Source organism: Lissotriton vulgaris, chromosome 10 (assembly GCF_964263255.1).
Source record: "Lissotriton vulgaris chromosome 10, aLisVul1.2, whole genome shotgun sequence".
NCBI classification, from domain to species: domain Eukaryota; kingdom Metazoa; phylum Chordata; class Amphibia; order Caudata; family Salamandridae; genus Lissotriton; species Lissotriton vulgaris.
This window is the reverse complement of record NC_141698.1, coordinates 369,068,003-369,090,797: the sequence shown is the minus strand read 5'-3', so window position 1 is coordinate 369,090,797 and position 22,795 is coordinate 369,068,003. Positions and strand designations below refer to the sequence as shown.

Below are 22,795 nucleotides of genomic sequence, written 5' to 3'. Positions count from 1 at the left end.
AGTCTCTGTCGGCTTCGCTCTACTCTGTTGGGGCTTCCACGGTGGCTGGTCCAGCCCTCAGTGACATCGGCATTGCTAGGCAATGCAGAGGACTTCCCGGCCCGGAAATCCTTGTCCTCCTTGCGCCATTGGGCAGCTTGGGCCACCTAGCATAGCTCCAGCTGCTCTGCCACACAAAGCGCTCTTTCCTGGCTTTAGGGCAAGGGAGAGCTCACGCTTGGGCGACTGCATCACCTGTGCTCATTCAGCGTGCTTTGTGGCAATGAAAAATAAAAACGCTCATGCCGTCCCCACCCTGGAGACCCGTAACATGGCACATGCAGCACTCACCAGCGCTACGTTCTCCCCAGCCCAGAGCGGCCCTCGGGAGCAGTCCCAGTGCTCCTGTCGGGCTCCTCTTAGGGCACTGGGGCACTCAGTTGTAGGAAAGCAGGCCAGCATACACAATCCTTGGGCATAAATGTAGTCCCTCCAACAGATCCGCACACAAGGAAAAGTCACAGTGGCGGTTCCGTGCCAGCACAGCAATCCTCTGGTCCAATGCAGTGTTTTCCCTCCTCCATGGGGTCACAGCCTTTATACTTAGTAGTACCAATATCCATGTTCTGGGGGGCACTTCATTCACATTTTCAGCCCAGGCCCCAGACACACCACATCGGGGTATAGCCAGCATTGTGGAAGGAAGGCACAGCCCTAGTGGTGCCTGTGCAACTCCTCCCACCACTCCAAATGTAGACCAGGCCTATTCAGGTGCAAGGGACAACTCCTTCCACTACTCTAAATTCAGCCAAGGTCTATTCAGCCTAGCACGGAGTCACCCAGGAAAGGCAGGACACACCTCAACCCCCCTTGTGACTGGCGCGAGTGAATGCACATCCCCTCTCCCTTGTCAGTCAGAACCAGACGGTCGGTACACATCCAGGCAGGACACAAAGACACCTAGCACACAGAAAATTCCCACTTCTAAAAGTGGCATTTCTAAAATAGTAAAATAAATCTGCTTTCACCAATAAGCAGGATTTATCACTACTATTCCAAACATACAAAACATGGTCACGCTATCCATCTCAGATTGGAAAGTACCAATGAAGCACATATCGGGGAATCCCCAGTGCAACCCTATGAGATGGCAGCCTCACAGCAGTGAGAAACCAAATAGGTTCTTTGTCACTACCAGGACATGCCACACAGTTAAGGCACATGTCCAACCTTGTACCTACACAGCACCCTGCCCATAAGGCTAGCTTGGGCCTACTTTAGGGGTGATTTACATGTAGTAAAAGGAGAGTTGTAGACATGGCAATCACTTTATATGCCACGGCAGCAGTAAACTGCACACGCATGCTCTGCACTGTCAGAGGCCTCAGACAATTTTGAAAGGGTACTTGGGTGGGTGGAAAAAAGCAGCGCCGCAAGCCCACAATTAGCATTTAATTTACAGGCCCTGTGTATATGGGATACCACAGTACAAGGGACTTATAGGTAAATTAAATATGCCAAACCGGTGTAGACCAATCTTACTGAGTTTACAAGAGAGAGCACATGCACTTTAGCACTGATCAGCAGTGATAAAGTACCCAGAGTTATAAAACCACCAGCGCCAACAGGTCAGAAAAAATACAGGAGGAAGGCAAACAGTTCTGGGACGACCCTGCAAAAAGGGCCAAGTCCAACAAGGTGGCATCCCTGGACCTTGCAATTCGACGGATACAGAGAAGAAAAGGACAAAGATGAGCTGCTGACCCGAGGACTGAAGCCCTGCTGCAGAAAATTCGTGCCAAACCCTGCCTGTTGGCTTAATGACTCTACATTTGTGTCTCATCCTGCAACTGTGAAGCCGCCAAGAATCCCAGAGCACCCACAGCCTTCAACAAAATGCCGAAAAACCTCCCTAGGAGTAGATGCTCTGCCCCCCTGTGATATCTGGCAATGACCCAATGACTCTGGTTTTATCGACTTGCTACTCACTGGCGGTTCAAGACTCAGCACCTGGACCAAAAGTGGGATACCAGCTCTGAACGGTCAGATCAATCAATCAATCTGGGATTTGTAAAGAGCTCTACTTACCCGCTAGGGTCTCAAGGCGCTGGGGGGGCGGGACGAGCTGCAGTTAGTGGTCGAAGCAGTCTTCTGAAGGCCTGGAGGTCTGTGGTCTGTCTTAGGAAGAGAGGGAGGGAGTTCCATGTCTTGGCGGCGCGGTGGGTGAAGGACCTGCCCCCGGAGGTGGTTCTGTGGATGCGCAGGATGGCGGCCAGGGACAGGTCGGCGGAGCCTAGTTTCCTGTTGGGTGTGTAGAAGGAGTCTGTCGTTGAGGTAGGCTGGGCCGGTGTTGTGGAGTGCCTTGTGTGCGTGGATCATGAGTTTGAATGTGATTCTTTTGTCGACGGGGAGCCAGTGCAGGTCTCTTAGGTGGGGGGTGATGTGGTCTCGGCGCGGGACGTCTAGGATCAAGTGTGCGGAGACGTTCTGGATTCTTTGGAGTCTGTTGATGAGTTTGGACGGGGCTCCGGCGTAGAGGGCGTTTCCATAGTAGAGTCCGCTGCTGACGAGGGCGTGGGTGACGGTTTTTCGTGTGTCTGTCGGGATCCACCTGTAGATCTTGCGGAGCATGCGAAGGGTGTGGAAGCAGGAGGAGGAGACTGCGTTGACTTGGTTGGACATGCTGAGCTTGGAATCGAGGATGACCCCTAAGTTGCGTGCGTGGTTTGTTGGTGCCGGGGGGTTTCCCAGTGATGTTGACCACCAGGAGTCGTCCCATGCTGAGGGGTTGGTCCCAAGGATGAGGATCTCCGTCTTGTCCGCGTTCAGTTTCAGCCTGCTTGCCTCCATCCAATCGGCCGCGGCTTTCATGCCCTGGTGCAAGTTTGATTTGGCAATGAGGGGGTCCTTGGTGAGGGAGAGGACCAGCTGGGTGTCGTCGGCGTAGGATGGTTTTGGTGGTTACGGAATGGAACGGGGGGAGGCGGACTCTCTGTCGGTGAGGAAGGAGGTGGTCCAGTACAGGGCCCAGTCTCGGATCCCTACGTCGTAGAGGCGTGTGCGTAGTGTGTGGTGGCAGACTGTGTCGAAGGCGGTGGAGAGGTCCAGGAGGATTAGGGCTGCTGTCTCGCCGTTGTCGAGTAGGATTCTGATGTAGTCTGTGGCAGCGATTAAGGCGGTCTCTGTGATGTGGTTGCTGCGGATGCCTTACTGGGAGGGGTCCAGGATGCTGTTGTCTTTTAGGTAGTGGGTGAGCTGGGTGTTGAAGATCTTTTCGATGACTTTGGCAGGGAATGGAAGCAGGGAGATTGGCCGGAGGTTCTTGAGCTCCCTCGTGTCCGCCTTGGGTTTCTTTAGTAGGGCGTTTATCTCAGCGTGTTTCCAGCTCTCGGGGAAGGTGGCGGTTCTGAAGGAGAGGTTGATGATGTTGTGTAGGTGGGGTACGATGAGGCTGTCAGCTTTGTTGGTGATGAGGTGAGGTAGGGGGTCGGATGGGGAGCCTGAGTGGATGGTGTTCATTGTCTTGATTATGTCTTCGGTGCTCACGTTGGTCCATATGGTCAGAGGATCGTGGTGGGTGGGGTTCGGGGTGTTCGACGCGGCGAGGTCCGTGGTGGGCCGCCGGGGGTTGAAGCTGTTGTGGATGTCGGTGATCTTGCGGTGGAAGAAGACGGCGAAGGTGTCGCACAGGGCTTGCGACGGCGGGATGTCGTTGGTGCAGGGCCTGGGGTTGGAGAGTTCTTTCACAATGTGAAAGAGCTCTTTGCTGTTCTGGGCGTTGTTGTCGAGGCGGTCTTTGAACGAGGCTCTTTTGGTGGTCCTAATGAGGCGGTGATGGTTGAGGATGGCGTCTTTGTGGGCTGCGCGGTTGGCGGGCGTTCTCTCACTGAGCCAGGTGTTTTCGAGTTTTCGGCATGTGCGTTTGGATGCCAGGAGGTCTGGGGTGAACCAGCTGGCTCTCTGGCTGGTGTCTCTGTCGGTGTCAGATCTGTTCCCCCATCAAGTTAGGGGACACCTGAACGGGACCCTCTGCAGCATTCACCAAGATAAAGAGGTCACTCTGGACTCAAATTGCCCAGAAATCAAGCAGCCGCCGAGACCCCTGAGACCCACTTTGTGAGTGGCCTAGCTGTCCTACAATCACCTCTTCAATCTCCCTGCTCTGACAGTCAGGACATCTTACTGCGCGCCGCCCGGCTGACCTATCCACTCTGCATTTAGGCCATCCGGCCTGGTTACCGGTGAACCAGCTGTGCTCCCTTTGTCCTGAGGCCCTTGCGACCTGCTCCCTCGAGTTGGACCCCTCAGAATTACCTTTAAATTCCTTTGTGCAGTTTGTTCTCATGTGGTCCCCTTCTTTGTGCCGCACCAGCTACCAATGACCCCCGCACCCTGCTCCCGGACGAATCCGGGACGATGCACAGAATTCACTGGTGAAACATTGGACCTGGCCTTGCTAACTACCAAAATCCAAGAGGTGAACCTTGAAAGTAGTCTGTACAATATTACATCCTTTGTCTTTTCCCTATTGACGTTAATGATGCGTAATTATGCACAAAAGTGATTTATTTTGCAAACTATAAAAATTCATAAACCTAAAAGTACTTACTGTAGACTCTTTAAAGTCCGGTTCTGATGCCAGTAAATCCCATCTTTTGTTTATTATGTTCTTGATTTTCTTTGATTGGGTTGTATATTTCGTTACAAACACCATTCTTTCAGTAGTGGTTTTGATTCTTGGTTTAAGTAAATCAAGACTATCCATTCTCATGACCTTCTCCATTTGTTCTTGTAATATCTCAGTAGGATATCCTCTCTCCTCATATCTTGCTACTTGTTTCTGAATTGTATTTAAGCAAGTTTGTGGGTCCGAACAGATGCGTTTAATCCTAATGAATTGAGACACAGGAAGATTTCGTATCAAGTTTTTCGGATGAAAACTACTGTAATTTAGTGCGTTATTTCGGTCAGTTGGTTTTGTGTATAGTTCTGTGGTGAATCCGCTATCTGTTTTTATGATCCGCACATCCAAAAAATCAATTTTTTGTGGGTCAATTTTGTGAGTAAACTGTATCCTCGGATTTATTTGATTCATTCGTTGGATAAATTGTTCCAATGTATCTGCTGTGTCGTCCCAAATTAAGAAAATATCATCAATGAAGCGGCAGTACATCTTTATATGTTGCCATTGTTCAGTGCTCATCAAGTTCTCTGCCTCAAATTGGGCCATAAATGTATTTGCATATGCAGGGGCCCCTGCAAAGCCCATCGAAGTTCCAGTGAGTTGTGCATAATGATGATCTTGCCATGTGAAGTAACTGTTATGAAGGCAGAATTTGAGTAGTTGTAACAGAAAAACTTTCTTTGTTGATAATTCTCCTAATTCCTATAGTTCCCATTCTGTAGATTCTAAACCAGCCTCATGAGGTATGGATGTGTAAAGAGCCACCACATCTATCGTACACATGATCCAATGACTCTGAAATCCTTGTTCTATCCATGTTAGTTTGTTAAGGAAATCTGTGGTGTCCCTTACGTAGGAGCCCCACTGTTGTACACATTTCTGGACCTTTAATGTCACAGTTGATGAAGGTAATGATTTTGATTTCGTAAAATTGTTGATGACTGAATATTGAATAAAACAAACATAAAGACAGTAAAACAAGGTGTATATTGAATAAATTAATAAACTAAAGTTAGGTGCGGAAGCATCAAGTGAACAGTGCGTGATTAGATGGGTCAACAAACCCACAATAACTAACTATGTTCAAGAAGCAGCACTACCTTGACAGCCAGTTACAATACGAGGGGAATTTTGCCCTTTCAATCCTGCAGGACTTTTTAGTTCGAGTCCACTACACATATTTTACACCTCTGTGATCTAATGCTTAGGCATATATCCTAATGTGAGGACTCTGCAGTTAGAAGTATCCATTGGAAGAACAATTTACATACCTTTGGTGAGGCTCTTTCTGGTATATGCTCTGTCTAACCGCAGATTCCTCACCACTCTCCCATCTCCCTCTTTTGTGGAGTGGCTGCTTTTTAACATCTAAAAAGTCAAAAGTTATGAATTTGAACACTGGTACCGAGGATTGTGTAACTGTCAGACGCAGAAAGAGTCCAGCTAGAAAGGAACATCCGTGTGCAAGGATGGCGCTTATATGAGGCTTAAGTTTGTCATGTTTAGGGTTGAACAGTGCCTCACGGCGCCATAGAGCATTGCAGAAAAGTTTCCTAATGCGGTGTAATGCCTGTAGAACGTTGTAAAGGTGAGGAATGTGTGCTTAGATAGATTATCCACCAGAAAGAGCGTTACCGTGTGTCTGTTTCATAAAAAATTGAATTCTGACCAGGCCTACAGAGAGAATAGCATTATGACTGTTGTTCATAACGTAAAAGAAAAAACTTTTAACTAATGTTAATACAACACCTTAAAATCTTATTGACACATTTCTTCACTTGTGCTGACAATCTGACAACTATACCTCCACCAATTTCAAGAAAATCAAACATCTTTCCTCCTCTGACAAGCTAAGATTAACAGCCCACGCCTTGGTCGTCTCAAGAACTGACACAGTTAATGCTATCCCGGCACGAATTTCCATATCAACAGTGGCTCTACCAAAAGCCATCTTCCATTCCACTTCCAGACTCTTCTAGGAGAAAAACAAGATTTAACATATATTTCCAGTTGTTAGAGACCTCAATTGGCTACCACTCACGACACAAACTAAGTTCAAGTTAGGCTGCATCACCTTCAAAGCCTCTCATAATAACCTATCTACCTACTTAACCAACCTTCCCACTCTATCTGGAGGAATAAGACTATCATCAAGACTTCCCTTATTTTAGGAACATCTATTCAAGTTTGCTTTAGCACTCATCTTCTGGAGCAGACTCTCTACTTCTTTCCATAAGACGCAATCACAACATCCCAATCTATCATTTTCCGCCACCCGTGCCATCTCAGTTTGGACCCAGCCATATGGAAATCAGTCGTGACCCTTCACCAAGGCCAGCACTCCAGCCCGAACTGCCAGACCAGGCCTTCCCTGCACCAGAACACATTTCAGAACAGCTTATTTTAATGTCGTAAGTTATTTTGTATTATGTGGAGATCATTGATGACCAGTTACATATAGCTCTGTGTTATAAACAGGGTATCAAAACACAAACATTCATATAAAAAAAAGCCCTATGGCTGCTATAATAAAATGAAGTTCAAAGTACTATCAGTTTCTCTTAATACATAAAAGTACCATCTATATGGACCCTGGTAAATAAAATCCTCAATTACTTTCTTTAAAAAATCACGTTTTTCAATGTAAATATTGAAATTTAGTACTCCAAATGTAACATTAAAGGGATCTTGCCACCATATTGTGAGTTAAATGGTTACCACCTGTTGGTTGATTGTAAGTTTATATTGCTCCTGGTGTTACACAGGCCTGTCTCAATTCACCACTGTTTCTTGTTAGGTATTCTGGAGACCATTTGGGATAAAAACAGTGTGACTGCTGCTACTCCACCTCCTTCTCCTACCTCTGGAGACAATGGTATGTAAGCATTAATGTCCTCTCTTGCATGAGCTAGATGTTTTAATGTGTTTTACATGTTGCTGCATAATGTTAGGCCAAAGCTTCACAAATGTGTCAGTAGAGCGCTTTGTAAAAGACGACTCTTGAGGTTTTGTAATTATACTGTATACCATGGCAAATCAAACATGCACATCTTTCCGAAGTATAGACTACAGTTTGTGCCTTGCTGTGTATTTATGTATATGGTAGGTGAATCATATAGTTCTTGAAGTCATTGTAGGAAAGTGCCCCTTTTTGACATGGTCACCCCGCATTTATCCTGGTATCTGCTGCAATTTTGACAAGCGCACTTGGGATCCTGCTGTCCAGGTCCCTGGTTCCGGATCTCTTTACCTAAAACTGTACAATTGTGAAGTAGTGTGGCTCACTGGTTAGAGGCGGCAGACCCGAGAGCAGAGGACGGCCCGGGACCAGGGTTCGATTCCCGGCGTGGCAGGTTTCTGGACCAGGGTCAGCGGACTCGATAATTCTCTCGCCTCGGTGCCCACTCTGATCAGCGATCACACTCGGCAACTCTGGGCATTAGCTTGCCTCATCTTCACTATCGGCCCCACCAGACCGCCGGGGATGCCTGGTCTCACCCTGGAGATACCCATTAAGGGGACCATCTCTCAGGGAAGCCAGGAAGGGTTTCGCAGCGGTCGAAGCGCCTTGGGACCCTCCGGGTAAGTAGTGCGCTATATAAATGCCTATACATTTACATTTACATTTACAATTGTTCTCCCTGATAGACAATAGCTTCCCCTAGTAAAGGGTTCCTCTGGTACTTAGGGCAAGGAGCCTATTGAGGATCCCTAAGGGCTGCAACATATATTGTGCCACACTAAGGAATCCCTCAGCACCGAGATGCAAACTGCTATTGCAGGCTGTGTCATGGTGCAGGGAACAGTGAAGACACAACTTTGCTCACTTCCTGTCTGCCATGCCTACAGACATTGCCTGCAGTATAGGTAAGTCACCCCTATAGCAAACCTTACAGTCCTAAGGCAGGATGTACTATACTATATGTGGGGACATATCTGCATGATCATATATTCCCCTCTGATGTCTAAGTCGATTCTTGGATATTACAAGAGAACAGGGAAACCATTTTGAGAACAAGTGCTGGACACTGTTGTTTACGAGTTCCCCAGCTACACGATGGCTTCACTGAAACTAGAGATGTTTGATATCAAACATCTCATATTAATAACCCACATTGAATCCAGTGATGGATTTATTAACACATGCACCCAGAAGACACCTTAGAGGTACCCCTGAAAAGCTACCGCAAGTGTGCTGGCTGGCTGACTGGTGTAGACCAGTCTGCCACCACACACAGGTTTCTGACCTCCTGTAGGTGAGAGCCTACGCTCTCTAATAGCAGAAATAGTGCCTGTTTAAACTGGAGGTGGCGTCACATCTTCCAAGCAGGATGGCTAAGTGATAAGCATATCAAGGCAGGGGAGGGCGCTAGAGGGCGCACAAGCGGAATGGCCGCTTAGTATCGCAGCTCCCGCTCCTTGGGGCACTATCCTACCGTTATCCTCTGCCACGGGGCCCACATCGGCTCACATCCCTGGCGATTCGCTACAGGACACTTGTCACTACCCTCGGTCTAAGTTTGGTGCCTCTGGGAGGATTGGAGTCGGAGCGGTGCCTCATTGAAATATTGCCGACGGCGGCGCTGGTGCGAAGGAGTGCATGCAGCCGGCCCTGCAGAACTACGCCGGGCCGGGGATTACCACGAGGACCCAGGCCTCTCCCCTTGGCGACTGGCGGACCCCTGGATGGCTCGCCGCCGGCGGACCTGAGGCGGAGGTGAGGAGCGGCCTGCCCGGTGCTGTGAGGATCTTCCCCGCCCCCCCCCCGCTGCCCCGTGGGGGAAACTGCTGCTGCCTCCGTTGCTGGCGGACCCCTGGACGGCTCATCGCCGGCGGACCTGAGGCGGAGGTAAGGAGCGGCCTGCCCGGTGCTGCGGGGACTCTCCCCCCCCCTGCTGCTCTTGCTGCCCCCGTCGGGGGGGGGGGGGGGGAACTGCTGCTGCCTCCGCTGCTGCGGACTGCCAGGGGGCGGACACTGCACAGCCTGCCTGGTCCCCGTAGGGTGCCGGGCCTGTTTGGTGACGGGCGGCGCAGGCCGTTGTGCTGCTCGGCGGAGTGACTGCTTGTCGGGCCTGGACCCTCGAGCCTGCTACCATTCCTACATCGGACCTTTGCCGGCCCTAGCTGTTCACCTTATATCAGTTCTTGGGGCGCTGCCCCTCGCTTCAGAACAGCCGCACTTTCCGTGGGGAGGGGGCTGGGGCCCTTCCACGCTGCCCACCTACTCACCGGGCATTGCTCTGCTGTACCCTGGCCGTGCTGTGCGGGGCGGACTTGCTGCAGGCGCCCCACATTGGCCGACATATCTGCGGGGCACACCCCCACTACGCCTCGACCTTCCTACCTCTGGCACTTACCTAGGCCAGCCGCGCCGCCACTCTCCACAGCAGTATTCACGAGCCGGGCCCCACCACCATCGCTGCTGGAACCTCGCCGCCCTCTTTTCAGCCGTCTGACCGCGCAAGGCCTGCGCCTGGACCCTCGTTGAGCTCTCTCGACACTGCCCTGCATACTGGTGACAGCGCCCTAGATCGACGACCCGTAGTGCTGCAGCACTTTACGCTCCAGGGGTGTCGTGTCCCGGCACCACCATGGTGCGCCCAGAGAACCGCCAGACCAAGCTCAGCTTTGATGCCGCGAGGAAGGGCGCAAAATCAACGCAGCTAGAACCGGGCCCTAGCACGTCCTCCCTGAATGCCACCGCCTCCTCAGCTAAGGATGCCGACCTGTCCAGCCTGATACAAGAGATGCGACAAGGCTTCGCCACTGTCGTGGAGAAGGTTGACGGTGTCACCGCGCGGCTGGACGCACTGGTGCACAAGGTAGACCGACATGAGGAACGCATCACGGCCGCGGAGCAACGCATCTCTGATACCTCGGACGTGGCCTCGTCTCACACCACTCAACTGTCCAGGATGGACAACCTCCTCCGGATCATAGCGGCAAAAAATGAGGATTTGGAAGCCCGTAGTCGCCGTAACAACATACGGATCACCAATGTGCCGGAATCCACAGATACGGGCAGAATGGAGCTGTACGTGGAGAAACTGCTCAAGGGGTCCATTGGCGAGGACGCATTTTCGCCTCCGTTCATTGTTGAGAGGGCGCACCGCTCCTTGGCGCCTATGCCCAAACCTGGCCTGCCACCGCGCCCCATCATTGCTCGGCTGCTAAATTATCGCGACAGGGACACTGCACTCCGAGCGGCCCGGTCTCAAAGATCGCTGCAATACAATGGAATCACCTTCTCCATCTACCCGGACTTCACGCCAATGGTGCAGGAGGAGCGGCGTAAGTTCCTACCGGTGAAGAAAAAGCTACGTGAGGCACAGGTCGATTATGCGCTCTTGTACCCTGCAAAACTGCGCATCACTCATCAGGGCAAACAACGGTTCTTCACCAACCCACAGAAGGTAGAAGACTTTCTCAAATCGCTCCGGAGGGCGCGCAGGGAGGACCGAGATGCGGAGGAGAACCGCGACGGAGCAGACTTGTCCCCGGCGCCTCATGAAGACTGACTGCGGATATCCGCTACACTGCGCACCTTACCTGCGGCTACTTGTGACTTTCCCATACATTGATGCACAGGCGCGAGAGACTGAACGGACAGTGTCCCTACATGGACTCTTCATCCCTGTGGTAACGTAACCCAAGGACCACTTTCCTGGCCCTAGTCTCTACCGAGGGCGGCACAGATACGAGGCTGGGGTCTAGGAAGTGGCTGTGCGTTCTCTGTCTTACCCCCACTGGGAGATCCCCTTTGCCTTGCTGGCGTTTCAGCTGTTAACGTTACTTGACTTGGGGGAGAGGGGTGGGTTGTTGGGCGGGATTGCTTGGCTGCTGGCATGATTGGGATGCTGGGGTGGGTGGTGGGGTGGGATGTTTCTTTTTTTCTTCGAGGCAATCAATTCTTGGACTGTATGCTTGAACTTTACCTTGGTGTGCGCACCGGTGCCGGTGGTGCGGGGGTGATTTATTTCTGCTGCCTAGGGCGGCATTGTTCTGGTTTTTGTTGTGTCATCCATGGCCACTCCGGTTGCTAACACACAATTAATTTGTTTATCCTGGAATATAAGAGGGTTGAATAATGCCAGAAAGTGTCGAGATGTCATTGCATACCTTGATAGGCATCACTCGCTAGTCGCTATGCTGCAGGAAACTCATTTGTCACCACAGGGCGGCACATCATTTGCAAGCAGGTGGGCCGGAGAACGAGTCTTCTCCTCCTATTCTACTTATTCGAGGGGAGTCTCTATCCTCATTGCCCGCAGGGTTCCCTTTCAGAAGTTTGGACACTTACTTGACGGGGAGGGCAGATATGCGCTGCTGTGGGGCAGGATAGGCCGTGACAATTTCACATTTGTGTCCATGTATGCGCCTAATGTTGACACACCAGCTTTTTTCACTACACTCTGGGGCAAAATTCTCTCTATTGCGTCGAAACATGTGGTTTGGGGAGGGGACTTTAATCTGGCGATGCAACCACAGCTGGATAGGGCGGATGGGGTCAGCACCTACAAGACCAAGGCAAGGGAGGCGCTGGAGGGCATTGTTGAGGAGGGCGGACTACTGGACGCCTGGCGACACTTGCACCCCCTGGGGCGGGAAGGCACGCACTTTACATCATATACCGGCACCTGGGCACGTTTAGACTACTTTCTCATCACAAAAGATGTTGCTGTGGAACTGGTGGGGGTCCGTCACCTGCCGCGGACATACTCTGATCACAGCCCTGTCTTGCTACACTGTCGTACACCAGGCTGGGACAGTCCTCGGCCTCAATGGCGACTTCGCCCTGATATCCTCCTGGATACCCTATTTCACACTGAGCTGGGGGAAGAGATAACGGATTTCTTCACTAGGAATAAGGGGTCGGTAGACTCTGTTGAGCATATATGGGAGGCGTTCAAAGTCACGATCAGGGGGTATTGTCTGTCCAAGAGCCATGGTGTCCTACGCGCTATCCTTGCATCTATTCACACATTGGAGAGAGACCTGCGGGATTTAGAACTTAGGATGGTGTCCAACCCCGACCCAGGCCTGCAGGCCGTCTTTAGGGAAAAGCTGTCCCGTTATGAAGAGGAGGCTGCGCGAGAAGCAAAGTTTAGGGGCAAACACTGGCGGGCCCGCAGATATTGCGAAGGGGACGGGCCCGGGAAGGCACTTGCTGTGATTACACAACCACCGCGAGCTCACAACACCATATTAGAACTCACTGACGCCTCTGGCACTGCTGTTCGAGACTCAGGCGAGATCCTCTCTACTTTTGTGACGCATTACCACTCACTCTACACTTCCACGGTGGGGCCTGATGTATCCTATACTGATTACCTGAGCGACGTCGCACTGTGTTGGCTTAGCGACGGAGATAGGGAGTTCCTCGCAGCTCCGTTCGAGCTAGACGAGGTGCGGGAGGCCATTATGTCCCTCAAGAATGACAAAGCCCCTGGCCTCGACGGTATACCAGCTGAATTCTACAAAGTCTACATCGACATTATGGCCCCGGTACTCAGAGAGGTCTTCTCGGAATCACTATGCGATGGGGTGCTCCCCTGTTCCATGCGCGAAGTGGTGATCACATCCCTCCTTAAACCCGGTAAGGACCCCAAATCCTGTAATTCCTACCGTCCGCTCTCCCTCCTAAATTGCGACGTCAAGATTCTTGCCAAGGTTTTGGCCACCCGGCTGTCGTTGTTAATGACCAGACTTGTACTGCCCGACCAGTCCGGCTTCGTGGCGGGCAGGTCTACCTCCCACAACCTTCGCACGCTCTTCTCACTGCTCCGCACGGTGCACCCTGACACACCTGTGGCGGCCATTTTCCTCGACGCGACCAAAGCCTTCGACTCCGTCGAATGGCCATACCTGTTCTCAGTGCTGGCTAGCATGGGATTTCCCAAATTATTTATATCCTGGGTCCACCTGCTGTATACTCGCCCTATGGCAAGAATATTGATCAACGGTCATCTATCTCAGCCCATCGCATTGACCAGGGGTACGAGACAGGGATGCCCTCTCTCTCCCCTATTGTTCGCCATAGCTGTCGAGCCTCTTGCCTGTCGACTACGCCAATTACATCGCGGCGGTGCAGTACAATGTTTGCAGCGCCAGATAGATGTGTCCCTCTACGCGGACGATATCACACTTTATGTCAAACATCCCGAAGTATATCTTAACCCGTTACTTAGGAAATTTGTATTGTTTGGCGGGATGTCTGGTGTCCATATCAACTGGTCCAAGTCGCAGCTCTTCCCCCTGACCGATGCGGTGACCGATTTCCCTCTCGATTACCCACTTGAGTGGTGTCGATCTGACCTCCGCTATCTTGGGATCAGCATATCGCGAGACAGGGACGAGACACTGCGATCCAACTATGGGGTGGCGATAACCAAACTGGTCGCTTCAGTAGACCGATGGATCACCCTACCTCTGTCCATGGCTGGGAGAGCGTCGCTCATAAAAATGGTGGTGCTCCCCCGCTTTCTGTACTTCTTTCTTAATATACCTTACTACCCTGGTGCTAATTTTTTCCAAAACCTGCGATCAGAGCTGCGCCGGCTCTTTTGGGGTGGCAGGAACCCCCGACTCAAGTGGTCCACCATTACCCTCCCCTATGAAAAAGGAGGTTTCGATGTACCTGATTTCGAGGCCTACTATCAATGTGCGCAGGCGCACTTCGCCTACCACTGGATGGCCCCTACTCCCTTTATGCCGCATGTAGCGGTGGAGGACTGGATCGTACATCCTCTCCCGCTCAATAGCTTGCTTCACTGTCCTGAATCTGCCATTACTACACCACATACGTCGGTCTCCTGCACACTGGACGCATGGCGCCGCATCGCCAAAGGCTTGGACTGTAAATTTCTTTATTCACCCAAATTACCGCTCGCGCATCACCCTGACCTCACCCTATTGGGGGAACTGGGCTTCCGAAACCTCTGTACGAAACTATGAGTCTCTAGCTGGGGTGATCTGTTCTCCAATGGCACCTTCAGGTCAGCGGACCTGTTCTTTGCTGCACATGACCGCACTCCCCTAGACCTCTTTTACTATGTGCGGCTTAGGGCGGGGATGAAAGACATACTGCCAGAATTTCCCAACGAGCCCGACACCCTGCCACCGCTACACTTTTTATTGAGCTCACAGGACGGTGCCCATCTGGTCTCCGGCCTTTATCGACAACTCAGGGGGACTGCCCAGGTACCGGAATCCAATGCGCGGCTGCGCTGGGCTACCGAACTCGCAATCGACATATCAGACGAGCAGTGGCACCGCTGCTGCGCACTCACATCTCGCATTTCTGCCAGTATCAGGCTAAAGATCATCCATTATAAATACTTGCAGCGAGTATATTACACGCCGGCGAGGAAGCGGCGTTTCGGACTGACTGATGACGACCGCTGTGAACGTTGCCATGTTGCTGGTGCTGACTTCCTTCACTTGGCGTGGGCTTGCCCCCAGGTGGCGTCCTACTGGCAACGGGTGCTGGATGCTCTTGCTGAGATGGTCGAGGAGCCCGTACCTGTTGATCCATTGGTGGCCCTACTCGGGGACTCGGTGCGATTTCCCAGATCCTGCCGAAAATTCATTGACACTGCGCTCCTGCTGGCCAAGAGACGAGTGGCGTGCAGGTGGGGAAGGGGCAGAGCGCCCAAATTTAAGGATTGGCTGGGCGACTTAACTTATTGCCAAGAGCAACACGCGACATTTGCTGAACTGTTGCCTACTTCGTGTCGCCCCGGCGACATTTGGGATCCACTGGTGCGGTACCTACTTACACGCACTGAAGACACGGACCCGGCAGGCGACCGACCCACCATTGATTAGTACACTGCTCCAATACTAGACCTAGCTGGGAAACCTCTTTCAGCGTGCGGGCCACCTCCTTGTGCTGTCCAGGGGGAGCACCCCCGCCTCCGACCACTCTACACTTGACCCCCCCCCCCCTCCCCCCCCCCCCGGGACCCCATGTGCAGCCCAAACCATGGCTATACTACTCTGGATTGCCATTACTCCCTCTTCCTTGCATGCGGCCCGTATGTGCCTCACCCCCCTTATGACATGACTCCCACTGCAGGCCGACTCTCTGGGACTCCATACCTAACCTGGCTTCTGGCCTATAGAGACCCTCTCGCCGGGATGACCAGGACTTGCACACACTCACGTACACACCTCTGCACACGTAGCATGCCACACCTGCTCACCGCTGCTTAATTTACCATGTAGAATGACTTGCCTCTTCGTTACTACATTGTTGGTTTGTTTTGTTAAGCTGTTGTAACCCTCAAACAAAAAAAACAAACGGAGAGGGAAGAACTCTTTTCTCTCCGATGAAAAACACTGTTCTGCTGCTGTTCATCCTTTTCTGCTGTACCACATTGGCGGCGCTGCCCCGCCTCATTCTTCCATGTAATGCCGTCGGGCCTCCGGGATGCCGACACTGAGGCTGTGTACAATCCTGCGCCTATTTGCTGCCGGCCTCCGGGTTGTGGGCACGACAAGCTGTGTGACGCGTCGTTAATTACACAATAAAGCAGATTTGAACACCAAAAAAAAAAAAAATAACCATATCAAGGCAGGGGCTGTCAAAGGCATCTGCCCCCTTTGATATGCAACCCAAGGCTTCCCTCAGACAGGGGAAATGCCACCCACTGTCCCGGGCCCTTTTGGCACGAGGACAGGTGGAAAAATTTGCTATTCAAGAGGCGTGTTCTCCTCTCTGACTAGTACGACCGCTTAGGTGGGTTACCTAATGTGAACACGAATTTTAGAATCCAGCCATTTTAGTGTAGTCTGAATTAGGTTCTCTGGGTCAGGGTTATGCCCACTTCCCACAGGAAGTGGTCATACAGAGGGAGAAGACACCGTAAAGGTAAGTAGTCCATTGGCTACTTCCTCCCACTCCCCTTAACACCCATAAATTAAGTGTTTAGGTGGCATACCTGACACCCGGAACGCTCATTTGATGAATCCAGAAGAAGAGGACAAGTAATAGCAGCAAGAAAAGTGAGAACTGAAGGCTTGCAGTGGACTTTTGGCACCAAACCCTGCCTGCCTGCACCAGTCTCCACAGTCCAAACCTGTGACTCGTCCTGCAGCTGAACAGCTTCCATGAACCCCAGGAAATTTCCAGCCCTTCGCAAATTGCCAGCAATGTCCCTTGGAGTAGAGGAACTACTCCCCTACAGTCCGCAGGCACTGAAAACGAAAAGTTAGGTTTACCGATTTGCCAATCCCCGGTCAGCCCAACGGAGCATCCTCCCAGGAAGAGGACCCTGTGCTCCTGAAGGTCCGATCTGTCACCCCACCACGTGAGAGAACACCAGGGCCAACCGGAGCAACACAGGACCAATAACCTGTGTACCAGTCCTCTTGCAGCAAACTGAGCCAGTGAGAGTTCAATTTGGTTACCACTATACCAAGACCGAACAGCTGTTGAGGGATGTCCGCCTTGCACAGACCTACTTCAGGAGTGGCCCAGCAGTCCTGATTTTGCACCCTCAACTGGCGAGACATACAACCGCACAGAGCTCACCGATCTTTATACCCTTCTCCCGAGCACGCCAGCCTGGATACTAATGAACTGGACCCTTGTGGCCCAAGTCGCCTTGTTGGGAGCGCCCATACTTGGCCCCAAGTCCCCCTCTGCAGCCTGTTTTGAGGTGCCCTCCTTCCTTCCATCAGCATAGTACACACCGCTACCAACCCGACCAGCACCTCTGCACCCGGACGCCCCCGGCAGGTAACTAATAACTGCTAGTGGTTCTTTGGACCTTGACTCCTCCCTATGACCTGAATGAGACCCGCAGAAACCAATCATAAATATCAGTTTGCAACATATGCCATTTCTAAATTAGGGAAGCATTGCTACGTAAAGGCGCATTTAAGTGAACTGTTAACTTACCTGTGAAAATTCATATTTAAAAAATGTACTTGCCTGATAAAGTTCTTGTTATCAAAATTTATTTAAAAACACAAGTTATTTCTTACAATTGGTGTCGGATTTATTCTTGAGTGTTAGTCTCATTTATTGCCCGAGTACAACACATGCTTAGCATTGCCCTTTGGTAAGCCTAAAGTGCACGCCCACAGTACCACAAAAAAGACCATTTAGTATTATACAGTTTACCTTTGTAAACCAGTAAGGGTCTCCTGGACTCTACACAGTGTACCTTGTTTTGGTTTACTATATAAAGTGCCAGATACTACACTAATGAAGTGTAATGTATTAACCTTTCTGTGAGTTTGTAGGTAAAATGTACTATTTAACATTTGCTATCATCATGAACATGTTCCTGTCTGGTTCATGGAGTGAGTTTAAGACGTGTTGCCAAGCTTTGTTGTCATTCATTACTGATTATGTAAGATGTAGATGATATAATCATAGTTTGCCAGTTTGAGAGCCATTTATTATATGAAGATGAGTGGGTTTTCTTCCAACGTCTTAGGATTTCACTCTCGGTCATCATTATGGTGGCAACTAAGCATCAGTGGAAGCGTTCTTTTGACTTCACCTTTTCCTGCGAAGTTATCCGTAAATGCCACTTTCTAAAGAGTGGCTAGTATTTTTTTAAAGGAAGTACAGGCTAATATTTTCGCAAATCTGGACCTTGCCGTATTTGAATGAGGGTGGGGGGGGGGGAGGGAGCAGAAGCTCAGCTTGTGAAATAATCTCATTCTGAGACACGTCCGCAGCTTGACTTAGCAATAAAACATGCTCTCATAAGCCTGTATGGACTTCAGTACAGTGGTTTAGGATGCGGGCATTAATCTTCTTTTTCTGCTCGCCATCCCTCAAAATGCTGAATTGCATCATTCCACAAAAGCATTTAATATACAGTAACCTTGGTTTGAATGCTTGACAATTTTTTTTTCCATCTCTGTGTACACTTTGTCGACCAATATTATAACTTTTACCTCATCACTGTTATTCACAAAACTTGATGTAAACATTCTTAGTTACCAAGTAAACCAATAAACACGTTGGGTGTAGATTGGTCATAATTCTAGGAGCCAGTGCTGTAAGCCAAAATATTGCTCTTATTACTGCTATGAGTCCTGACTCCAAATGTGGAAGTTTCTTCTGCTGATTCCCCAACCTAAGAGGCAACAGAGAAGAATAAAGGCAACTAAGAAGGGCTCTGCAGAAGAGGTCTCCGAAAACCTAGTTCTGGACCATGTGAACCTGTCTATATGTATATCCAAAGTTAATTTCCTGAACTTATTACGGGCACTATTTCTTTTTACCAAAAAAAGTAGTCTGCTCTGAAGTACAAATTATAAAATATATTTAAATGCAAGCTGCTAAAAAAGTAAGTCACAATCTGACCCTATCTTTTTTCATTGAATGTCCAAATGGCAGTCATTTTAGCTACTTAAATTCATTTGAGCCATATTGTGAGTAATGGAGGAAAATTACACGTGAAAATGTCTTAGGAATAAAAAATGTCCTAGGCTGCACCAAGCATTCCTGTATAAGACTTAATAGGGAACAATTTGCGTTCAGAGCTGTATAACTACGAACCCATTTTAAGCTGTGAGTATCCCCATGCTCCACTAGAACCTGAGGTTTCCATGTCAAAGTGCACACATCCGGCGACGTCTGCAAACTGCCCTCAAGTGCACAGTCTATGTAGCCTTGTCCCCTTAAATCTATTATTTCATGACTCTCCATCGACATTTCAGTCCAAGTGTTTAGTTTTTGCTGTGTTGAAATGCAGACCTGACAATGTGTGCATCTGATGAGTTCACTACGTTTACTGGGAAGTTGTACAAATCCATCCTGATATGCCCTTCCGGTTTAGAACTTCCCCATTTTGTATTGTTTACTTGGCGAGTTTGTTTCGTCATACATTTACCCAATGCTGGTGAAATTTTTTATAGTTTGGTGACATGGTTATAGTTTGCTGTGATAATGCATGTACGGACAAACAAATGCTTTCCTTCTAATTTCCTTGTGTGGCACTTCCACAAGATGCTTTCTCTTGGGCTTGCTGGACTTGTCAAATAGTCAATCCTAGCCTATATGTTAGGTCATTAGCCTGGTCTCAGAATTTGGAAGTGTACTGTAATCTTCGTATTTTGCGCGCAACACATTTGTCACACTTTTCACAGTAGATTGCTTATGTCTCTCTTTAGCCTAGTTAACTGCAGCTTTCTTACTGTGCTTCCAAAGGCCAGTTTTGCTTTGTGCGGTGACTTCCTTTATGATTTCCACAACCTATTTTAATCAAACTAGCTTCAATTATGTGCTGTGTTCATCACGTGATTGTACACTGAAGCACTGTGTACCATTGTTTTCTAGATGCTTCCGTGATACTGTACCATATAAAATGCAATGTTCTCTCAAAGCAGTATACCAAACATTTGTGTTTTGAGTGAGTCCCAACCAATTGCATATATTGTCACTCGAGCAGCATGTTCATATATTCTTTCATAAATAATGTACATACAGGGGTTACTAGTCCAGGGACTTAAATAGAACCTGCCCAGAAAGTGTTTGACCACAGCTTTATTTAGTGATTTCATTTTTCAAAGAGCAAAGTTGTTTTTATTCGGAATCTTGGAGTTTTTTCATAGTCTTGAACTTTTAGTTTTCCTAAGAGCTTTTTAGGTAATGTCATATTGGCCCTTTAAGTAGATGTCTGTTCTCCTAGTTAAATAATTAAGGTTTTGCCATGGAGAACATAAATTGATACTTGTCTAGCGCACTACTCACCCGCAAGGGTCTCAAGGCACTTGTACGAATACCGCTGTGGAACCCATCCTGGCTTTCCCTGTGAGGCGTCCACTCCTGGGCACCCCCTAGGTGGAGACCAGGCATTCTTAGCGTTGTGGGGGCCGTTGTGGAGATTAAGCAAGCTATTGCCCAGAGTTGCAGAGTGGGACTCCATGATTGGAATAGGCACCGAGATGAGAAATATCAGGTCCGTGGAATTTTGAGCCCAAGACCCGCCGAGGCGGGGAATTGAACCCTGGTCCCGAGCTAGACCTCTGCATCAGGGTCTGCCGCTCTAATCATTGAGCCACACTTCTCCACAGAAGAGCATAGTATCTCTTAAGAGAGGTCTGGGGTGTGGAATTCTTATAGCCCGATGCCTAATACGTTTTCATGTTTATTTTGTACATGGAACACATAGGCCCAATCCCCTGCAGCACAAACCCTTTTGCTGCCAGTTAACATTACCGCATTATGGATTAGGGAAGGGTAGTGTCTGAAGTTAAGGTAAAATGTGGGTCCATATGTTAATGCTGTTTAGACATGTATTTATGGTTCATTAATGCAATACCTTTATTATTAAGGTGAGTGCTGTAAAAAAATGTAAGCTTTTACTGCACTACTGACTCGGATTAGAGTATAAAAATGTGTACACACGTTTGAAAAGTTTCAAAATATTAGACTATGTATAATGCTCCCAAAATGCTTTGTGATTAGATGCACATTTTTACGGCAGCTTGAAAACAAGATACATTTTTTGCTTTCAAAATAAAATGTTCACCAAAAATTCCAGCTATGCTAAACTTCTGTGAAATTGTAGGGAGCATTTCTTTGAAATATAATTTTGTTGAAATGTGTTGATGCATGCTAGTATTTCCCAAAAATATTCATAATGGAAAATCAGTGTTACCAGTTTAAACGAGATTATGGGAAACATCTAAATGAACAACCATTGGCTAAACCAACGGGTCTGACATTGGTACTCGGCCATTTGGTTTTGTCAATACGTGTCTTTTTTATGTTTGTATTATATGGTTTTTGTATAACCTAATTTTTGTGGGAGCTGCCATTATAACAAACATTGTCAAAATATTTTTGATCTAAAAAAGCACACAATGACACAGTAGTTCCTGGCACTGAACACAACTACTTTGTCTGCCAACATGCTCCTTGTGAAAGAGCAGAATGCTGTCACTCACAGTGAAGCCAGCCGATAGATAGAGCAATAGAATTTTTATAAAAGCAAAAGGTCTTGGTTAACACCAGTCAGTCAGAACGTCTCTTACCAACTTTGGTTCGCTGAGATGTTTCTGGACTTCGGTTCTTGAAGGTTCTGCTCTGTCTGAGGTAAGGGTATCCTCTTCCGGTAGCTTCGGTGCTGCTGCGACAATGTAAGGAAAAAACCTCTTACTGCAGGCAGAGACTTCAGAAATTAAAAGGAGGTGACCAAGGATAAGGCAAAGGGAAAGGCCAGAAAACCCCAGCAAGAAAAAGAACACCTGAAGACTAGAAACTCTAGGCAAAAGTTGAAGCTCCAAGGATTCCAACAGGCACAGGAGTCGCCAACTTGAAGCAAAAATACAGCAGACCGCAATAAAGAACACCAACAGGAGCAAGGACACACCAGCAGGAGATGGGAGTGTTGCAACGCAAGGAGATGAAGGATTTGGCCTCTTATATACCCATAGACCGGATGTTATGTCACAGGAAGTAAGCGCTCACCAACTTGGGTAGGGAAAGGGTGATGAGAAAGATAGGGAAGATCGCTGTCTTAAAATACTGTAATAAAAATCCTCCCACAGCCTTCTGGGAGCAAGACTGTGGCACCAACCATGGGAAGAAGGAAAATAAAGAAGATAACCCCAATGCAAGAGAATGGCTACTTGTGGCGTGCTGGGCGTGCCTGCAAAGTTGTCATAATAATGGGCCGGCTGCGATGTGCCTGAGCAGGTGAGATACTGCGGATTGTCATGTGGCCAGCTGTAGTTAGGCAGAAGACACCGCGAACTGTTATGCAGCACATGGCGGTGCTGCTCTGCGTCCTGTGGCTGTGTGGCAGAGGACACCGCTGCCTGTTCTGGCCGCCGTGGTGTGGCATTGACCCGCGGGGTAACAAACACCAGACCTAATCATGGGCCAAAGTCAGAAAAGTGCACCCATGGTATATGTCCTTGCATTATTGCAGATTTACAGCTTTCATGACTTCACGAAAATTTGCAGAAGCAGGCTAGGAAATTGTACTCCTAGAAAATATTTGTGAACCGCATTGTAACATGAGCAAATATACATGTGTAGATTGCTGATCAGAAAATCTGTTGAGCATCAACAAGTTCACTTTCACTTCAACCACTTTTGTACCACCCTTAGGAAAAAGTTTTACTCCTGCCCTTGTCAAGAGTACATTGTCAATCTTT

General features: G+C 49.1%; 1 protein-coding gene across 2 annotated transcripts in view; it reads left to right on the top strand.

Annotated features, from left to right (window-relative positions):
• The window catches only part of XPO6 (exportin 6), an 824,334-nt gene that overhangs the window by 264,107 nt on the left and 537,432 nt on the right, over positions 1 to 22,795 (top strand). For both annotated transcript variants that reach the window (XM_086941189.1, XM_086941190.1), the window contains exon 6: positions 7,461 to 7,538. In XM_086941189.1, the coding sequence (XP_086797315.1) occupies positions 7,461 to 7,538 (78 nt within the window). The remainder of the gene's footprint in view (positions 1 to 7,460; positions 7,539 to 22,795) is intronic.